The sequence below is a fragment of the Trichechus manatus genome, unplaced genomic scaffold (assembly GCF_000243295.1).
Source record: "Trichechus manatus latirostris isolate Lorelei unplaced genomic scaffold, TriManLat1.0 scaffold00024, whole genome shotgun sequence".
Taxonomy (NCBI): Eukaryota; Metazoa; Chordata; class Mammalia; order Sirenia; family Trichechidae; genus Trichechus; species Trichechus manatus.
Window position 1 is genome coordinate 13,946,483 of NW_004443960.1, and position 8,319 is coordinate 13,954,801.

General features: G+C 37.9%; 1 protein-coding gene and 1 long non-coding RNA gene across 2 annotated transcripts; both read right to left on the reverse strand.

Annotated features, from left to right (window-relative positions):
- Window positions 1-1,207: 1,207 nt before the first annotated feature.
- On the reverse strand, window positions 1,208-4,405 carry LOC111819996 (transport and Golgi organization protein 1 homolog). The gene is made up of 6 exons (XM_023728322.1): window positions 4,391-4,405; window positions 4,235-4,312; window positions 4,033-4,143; window positions 3,208-3,279; window positions 2,484-2,588; window positions 1,208-1,720 (listed from the first exon to the last, which is right to left on the reverse strand). Exons 1-6 carry the CDS (start codon window positions 4,403-4,405, stop codon window positions 1,580-1,582), a joined length of 522 nt encoding a protein of 173 aa, XP_023584090.1. The 3' UTR covers window positions 1,208-1,579.
- A 163-nt stretch (window positions 4,406-4,568) lies between these two features.
- Window positions 4,569-7,888, reverse strand: LOC111820001 (uncharacterized). Its single transcript, XR_002823563.1, has 3 exons — window positions 7,644-7,888; window positions 5,426-5,447; window positions 4,569-4,655 (listed from the first exon to the last, which is right to left on the reverse strand). It is a non-coding gene; the product is annotated as an uncharacterized LOC111820001 (long non-coding RNA).
- Between the last annotated feature and the right edge of the window lie 431 nt (window positions 7,889-8,319).

Consider the following 8,319-nt stretch of genomic DNA (forward strand, 5'->3'; position numbering starts at 1 on the left):
CACCAAGCAATTTACCTTGCAGGTTACATTTACTGGACATCAAGGCTCTCAGCTTGAACTGTAATAGTTTCAGATCCTCCTCAACTGCTGATACTGCAGTTTTTGCCTAAGAAATCCAACGAGGGAAATATTGTTAAAAGGGGAGCATACAGAAGAGACTCCCAGGAAACAGGATCCTCTGTAAAAAGGAGCACACCTGGGAGACATCCATCATCTGTGTCTTCTGATCTTGCATCTTCCTGTTCTGGTCACCTAAAAACAAAAAGTTGAATTGCTCGATAATCTTTTGCCCCTGAACTTTATATTTTCTTGATTCTAGAGCTTTCCAAAAGACTAAACACTTATTTCATCATGTTCAAATTTTCAAAGAAAAAACAAATTAGCCACCAGGATTGGAAGTAATTGACTTCAAAAATATATATATATATATAATTTACATGCCATAAATTTCACTCTTTGAAAGTGTACAATTCAGAGGTTTTTAGTATAGTCACAAAGTTGCAGAACCATCACCACTATCTAATTCCAGATCATTTTCATCACTCCCAAAAGGAAACCTTGTACCCATTGGCAGTTACTCCCTACTTCCCTCAGACACTCTTCCTTCCCCAACCCCATTCCTCAACCTCTAGCAACCAGGAATCTACTTTCTTTCTCTATGGATTTGCCTCTTCTGGATATTACATATGGATGGCATCACATAACGTGGCCTTTTGTGTCTGGCTTCTTCCACTCAACATAATTTTTTCCAGGTACATCCATGATAAACCATTATTAGTACTTCATTTTTTTTTTTATTGCCAAATAGAATTCCATTGTATGGATATACCACAATTTACTTATTTCTTTACCACTTGATGGACATTTGGGTTGTTTCCACTTTTTGGTTATTATGACTATGACTGCAATGAACATTCATGTACAAGTTTTTGAGTGGATAAATGTTTTCTTTCTTTTTTGGTTACATACCTAAGTGGAATATTCATATGGCAATGCCATATTTTACTTTTTGAGGACCTGCCACACTGACTGTCACACTTCACCATTTGAGATTCTCACCAGCAATGTACAAGGGTTCCAAACTCTCCACATCCTCACCAACACTTGTTATTGTCCATCTTTTTAAATGATAGTCACCCTAGTAGGTGTGAAGTAATACCCCACGGAAGGTTTTTAAAAATAACACGTTAATTAAGATATCATTCATATACAATGCAAGTCACCTACCTCAAGTGTACAACTCAAAGGAATTGAGAAACTAGGGTTCTAGGTTTGCCCCCTGCTCTACTGTGTCCCAGCACCCACCTGGACCCCACCAAGCCAACACTTAGAGGAGATTCAGCCAGTTCAAGAGAGCATTGGTGACCTAATTAAAATCAAAGGGATCCAGCCTCCCTGAGATTAATCTTACCTGCCAGTTTTCCATTTCCTAATTCTTTTATGCTTGGATTTTGGCCCTCAGACTTCAATTCAGACAATAAATACAATTGTGAAATGCAACTAATCAATCCCTAGAAAAGGAACAAGACTGCATTACAAACAGCCTCTTAATTTTAACTAAGAAGATGTCAAACTTCATTCATGAGAATGAGCTTACATCAATATCATTAACTCTTTGAGTTAGAGCTTCTTCCAAATCTTTCTCAAACATTTCTATTGGTTTGATTAGTTCACTGAGCTCAGCGTGCTCTTTTTGATAGCCTACAACTTTCTGCTGCAACTGAAAAGCAAAAATCAAAAACAAAAGAAGAATTAGATTTAAAAAGTCAGGATTTTGCACAAGAGACTTTGAGACCATATGACTGAGGCAGGGAAAGAGGAAGCTAGGTCTCTCCTTGGCTTGTCACCCTAGAGTCCAGCCAAGGCCTTGGTGAAAAGGAGGAGGAAGGTGCCCCACCCTCAACGCTAGAGTAAGGACAGAATTGGATGTTTGGAGCCCCAGAAATAGCTGTCAAGGAAGTAAATACCGTGATGGTGTAGAGCATCCTTCAGACATTCCTTTCATGCCCAAATAAAAACAGTTTCCAAGTAGGCAATTGACATGCTTCACTCCCAGAGTGAATGGAAGGGCCTGTCTCCCAGTTAGAGTCTGTGCCAGCTGAGGACTCCATAGGACGTGACCTCACCTCGTCACTGAAGCACTAACTGGTCATGAAGTTCTTCAGGGACCTGACTCCTGGCCTAATTAGCCTGTGCATCATCCCCATGAGGCTACTCAGGTTAGTAGTTGGTTGGTGTGTGACAGGACAAACAATAAACCTCCTGATGGCCACAGGGAATTGTGCAGAAGATAAGAAATGCAGAAGAGGTAAGTGATGTGGACATGCTCCTGACCTAAGACCACATTTCAAACTCTGTGAATCTGAGGAGAAAATCCTGTACTCAGGTCTCCTAGCCTTAAAACAGATTTGAGAAAATACATAAAGAAGGGGTGATTTTCTGTTCTCTGATTATACAATCTATGGAAGTAGCTTTTTAGTTACCTGCTCCTTCTTGGTCTGAAGCTGAGCATTGTCCTCCTGTACCTGCTCTAGTTCAGCCTTCAGTTTCCCTTCAGTCACTCGAGTTTCTTCAAGAGCAGCTTCAACCTTCAGCAAAAAATTCCCATTAATGAATTAATTTCCAATGACCAAAAGCATGTTCCATTATTCCTTCTTGTTGCTGTTGTTAGGTGCCATCGAACTGATTCCAACTCATGGCAACTCCATGTATGCAGAGCACAACTGCTCCAAAGGGTTTTTAAGGCTATGACCTTTCAGAAGCAAATCACCAGTCCTGTCTTCCAAGGTGCCTCTGGGTGGGTCTGAATTACCAGGCTTTCGGCTAGTAGTCAAGCACGTAACTGTTTCTGCCACCCTGGGACTCCTTATTATTTCCCCTGTTGTTGTTGTTAGGTGCCATGGAGTTGATTCTGACTCATAGCAACCCTACAGGGCAGAGTAGAACTGCCCAATAGGGCTTCCTCGGCTGTAATCTTCACAGGAGCAGATCGCCGTGTCTCTTCTCTCATGGAGCAGCTGGTAGGTTAAAACCACCAACATTTTGGTTAGCAGCTAAGTGCTTAACCACTGCGCCACCCTAGACATTATATAATTTTAATATTCTAAGACATGAAATATTTGTTTCCCAACAAATATTTCAAATATTTGTTTCTCTGCAAAGCTAAAGTAAACAATGGAACTTCTACAGCAACTGTAGGTAGTTTACCTCTGACAGTTCTGAGATATTTATTGAAGTTAGATGTTTCAAGTTCTCGATAGACTTTTCTTGTTCCAATATCTGCATGTAGGAGAGAAAAATACATGTATTAGGATTTCAATAGATACATGGAGTGATATGATACAAACAAGAAACATCAGCCACACCTATCTCATAGCTAACACCTATATTTCAGGTAAAGACAGTTGATTCGGTTTGTATTAAGGAGAAAAGTCAAGCACATAAACAAGAGAGGAACAAAGAAAGTTCGTGAAGGCGTAAATATTCCTGAGCACCCGCAACCTTTCTGCTCAATGGGATACATGACTGGGTGAAAAGATGAAAGCAAATGAAGTAGAAAATCCTTCCAGCAGAACAGCTTAAATGAATGGCTGTTCTTAATGGAAGACACGAAACTTGGCCAAATTCACTTTGAAAATTCTCTGTTCTGCACACAGAGGGGTAGGACTGTTCAGCTTGCCTGGAAATCTCAAGAATCATCTCTCTCCTACAGTTTCTCAGCTCTTCCTCAGTCTCCTGGAGGGCAGTGCCAAATGATGTGAGAACTACCCAGGTTTGTGGGGGGAGAATATATATACAAATATATATACGTATATATATATATATATGTCTCCTTCTTAGACCCTGAAATATAAAAAGCCACTGTGGGATGAGTACCTGAAATTCCAGATCATTGTTCAGAAAGATGTCCAGTTCCCCAGACACCCACTCTGAACACTGTCGACAGCATGGAACAATGTAGGGCCCAGTTTCCCAATGTACAAAAAGGTTCAAAAGTCAAGTTACAGTAACGTGGAGCAGCAAAAATCTTACCCAGTCCTGATTCCTCACGTTCTGTTTCCTCTCAGATTGTAGCACAGCACGCGTCCTTTGAATGGTGTCACTCAGGATTGCATCAGTCCCTTCAAGTGTTTTGATGTTATCCTTCAACAAAGCATATGGAGACCAGTAACAATTACTCATTACTTCTACTTCTGTTTTTAGAATGTAATCTAGGAAAAAGAAAGATTTTTACCTTAAATTTCCTGGCTTCATCAGAGAAAATCTTATCTTCTTTCTCAGTTTCCTGAAGACATTTTTTTGATTCATTGATCTATACAAATATGTAATAAAGGATTCAGAAGTCAAAAATATTGTTGCAAAGCCTAGCTCCAAATTGGTGACTCCTTACAGAAATAATGAACATAGTATTTTACATGTGTGATGCTTGCTTTAAGTTTGGGTTGTTTATAGACAAGGATGAAATAACAAGACAAATGAAGAAATATTAAAATACTTTAACTACAAGAAGGTGGAAATAATTCAAAGTGAAGTGATTAAAAAAAAAAGTTGAAAGGACAGTTATACCTTCTGTTCATAATTAAGTATCTTTTCTACAAGCTCTGTGTTTTCCTTCCCGTAATTCTTAATCTTCTCAGAAATTTGCTCTAAATTGACTAAAAAAAGAGAAAAACGATTTTTAAGATTATTAGAAAACCCGTAACAATGAATTACCCCCAATGAATTAGGAGCAAAAGCATATACTCTGGCACTATGAATATAAATATAGTTTTAGCATTACTACTATGCCTGAAGAAAGCATATATTAGTTAATGGCATTTAAAATTTAAGAAAACAAATATGGAAATAAGATCCCTATTTCAATGAGATTCCTATTTAATCTTCTCAAGTTTGGGGAAACAGAGTAAGTAAAATGTCTTAGCTTAATAGCGCTCCCTTTTCTAAGCACCATTCTTCTTAGAAAATGCCAATTACGTCAAATAGCTCTGCCATCACCAGAGGTAAAACAGACAGAAAAATTGAACTTCCTATCTACTTATAGTTCTTAGCCCTCAGCTTCTTGATAGGCACAAACTGTGTCTTACTCATTTTTAGTTTTCCTCTACAGCCAAGCTATGCCAAACGATTCCCTCCAAACTTCACACTTACATCATCAACAGTTTCTTAAACATTTCTGCCCCAAATTAAACTCATTCTCTTCTCCCTACTCCCAAAATTCATTCTACCCCTTGGTCTCCTATCTCAGTTGGCCCCTCTATCATCTCTGTCATCCAGGCTGACAACCCAGAAATAGTTACATTTTCAAGAGTTAACAAGTCAACCAGACATCAGAGGTCAATGTATTTACTTCTAGCTGAATTAGAATCCATATCAAACACCAGCACTGGGAAAAGATTACAAAGACAACATAAGCCTAAAATCTCACCTTGATAGACTGGAGGCTTTACCTAGATGTGGGGGACACAAAATTAAATTAGATGTTAAAAATAACCACTAATAAGAATCTATAGTTACTGATAAAACTGTTAAAATTATAATCCATTGAAATTATAATAGTGGTTTAGTTCAGCATAATGAATTAATGGGATTAAAAACAAGAAAAAGCTAGAAAGAGTTTCCTGTTTAAGTGCTGATACTTTATAAACCATTTCTGATAAAGAAAGAAAATGCCTTGTTTGACCCAAAGATCTGTTTACATTCTGTTCAATAACCACCAAACTACTTAACCTTAATAAAGGTAGACATTGTCATAGTAAGTATGCTAATGTATCCTTTACCTTAAATTATTTGTCAACCCTAATAATAAGGCCCAGACCAGGGATTTTTTTTTTTTAATAATATTTCATTGTTTTTTGGTGAAAGGTTACACAGCAGATTAGTTTCCCATTTAGCAATTACTACACAAATTGTTCAGAGGCACTGGTTACATTTTTCACAATGTTTTCATACTCTCATTAATTCCCTTTTGGACTGCTTCCAGTAATCTGGTTTCCCTGTCCCTTTACCCTTTCCTCTTTGCTTTAGAGTGATTGTTGACCATTTGGTCTCATACTGATGATTTTTTAAAGGAGTACAGTACTCACTGGTAATATTATTTATTTTATGAGCTAATCTGTTATTTAGCTAAAAGGTGACTTCAGGGGGTAGTTTCAGTTCAAGGTTTATGGAGTATCTCAGGGCAATAGTCTCGGGGAGTCCTCTAGTCTCAACCAGTCCAGCAAGCCTGGACTTTTTAAGAATTTCAGTTCTGTTCCACACTTTTCTGCATAATTGAATTGATGGGAAATTCTACCACAGGCAAAAGCAATCCACACTGACATAGAGTAGATCTGCGGTGGCCTAGGGCCAGGGATGGAGTACTTAGATGGCAAAAAGGGACAAGGAACAATGTTGAAGCAATGAAAAGGCTACATATCCTGCTTATAGGAATGGTTATGATTGATATCGACTCCCTAGATGGAGCAAACAGTCAGTGTGCTCGGCTGCTAAATGCAAGGTTGGTGGTTCGAGTTCACCTAGAGGTGCCTCGGAATAAAGGCCTGGTGCTCAACTTCTGAAAAATCAGCCACTGAAAACACTATGGAGCACAGTTCTACTCTGGTGCCCATGAGTTACAATCGACTCGATGACAACTGTCACAGGTATTATTGATACAATCAGAAAACCATTATGCTATTTCCATTTAAAGAAGTGATGTCTCAGAATTTGTAAAAACTAAAAACAAAAACTATGTCCAAACTTTAACTCTGCACATACACAAAAGCACTCAAAAGAACTAAAATTTCAGATTTTAGATGTTACATAACCTTTACTTTCAAAGAAAAATATATTTACTGACCACAATGGTATCTAATCTAATCAGAAGATTCTAGAAATAGACATGTGTTAGAAAAAAAAAAAAAATAAGAAAAATGCCTCATCCTGTTTAAATATATTTTTAATACCCATTCTAGGGTATTTTCACGTAGTACTTTTTCACTCTCTGTGTGTAGAAATATATACACTTTCAATTCCACAGTATAGAAAATCCTAGTTTCTGCATTTTTCCACTTGTCATTATAATAAGAGCATTTTCCATGTCCTGAAATATCTTTGAAACATATGACTCTTAGAAGCTGCCTCCACTGTGAGGATTTACACTAGTTACACAATCCCTCTACTATGGGTCATTTAGTTTGTAGCCACATTTTCACTGTAATCTATCCTGTTTCACTGAGTGTGCTCTCACCAGGTCCTTGGATGCTAGTGTGGTCATTTCATCAGGGTAGATGACTGGATGTGGGATTGCGCTGAATAAAAGGGTGTGAGGGTTTTGAAGGCTTCGGGTACACAGTGTTACACGTTTCGGGATGGTTGTGAGAATCCACAGTTCCGCTACCAGTGTATGAAAGGGTCCCCAGAAGAGTTAATATTTATTATTTCTTTTCATGGGAAAAATATATAAATTGAAGTTTTCCCACTGAAATTATATAGTTGTCTTGTTCACCAAGTTCTTTACTAAAAAAGATGAGATCATTTTACACGATTAGCTTTGCTTTCAATCAATTTGTGTTCACATTAGTAATCTAAAAGGGCTGTGACTATAAAAATCCCTGATTATCTATAATTCAAAGCATATCTATAAAGTACTTTAAAATACTTACAGCAAAGATAGTGCTCCAAACGAAAATGGCTAATATAGCAATCCCCAAGTAGGTAGCAATAATGACAGGCTTCCAAGGAAGTCCATAAAAATCAGGCCTAGGGTGAAAATTGTCTGGCAGAACGTCAATTAGCTGAAATAACAATATTTGAAATCATGAGATGACTCAAAGAAATGTACAATATAACAGTCACATAGAATCATCAATAGAAACCCTAAATCAGCCTCCAAGAAGTAAACCCACCACTGCTTCCAGGACGACTGGAAACTGACCGCCTCGTGTTTCGTACATGGCCGGCAGTGTAGCTGGACATTGTGAGTGTGGTCGTCTCTAACAGGGCTCAGTTTCTGGTTCACCAGAGGCTCTACCTTCTCTAGTGTCTAACGCTTAATCACACTTTTCTCATGGATACATTGATTTTTTTTTAATATCTTAAAGACCAGCATAAAACAACTAATTAAAAAATACAGTAGAGAAATGACTTTATTTAGCAATAATCAACTTTTAGGGCTTGAATAAAACCGAAGTGGTATTAATGAATATGACTCTAACAATGTGAGATTTCCCTAAGATCCTTGATTTTATTTCTATTCCATTCTTACTGAATGAAGACAAAGACTTCCTGTGAGTAAGTTCAGGCTGTCCTGATAACTGGTCTGGAGAGACAGTTCTGGAT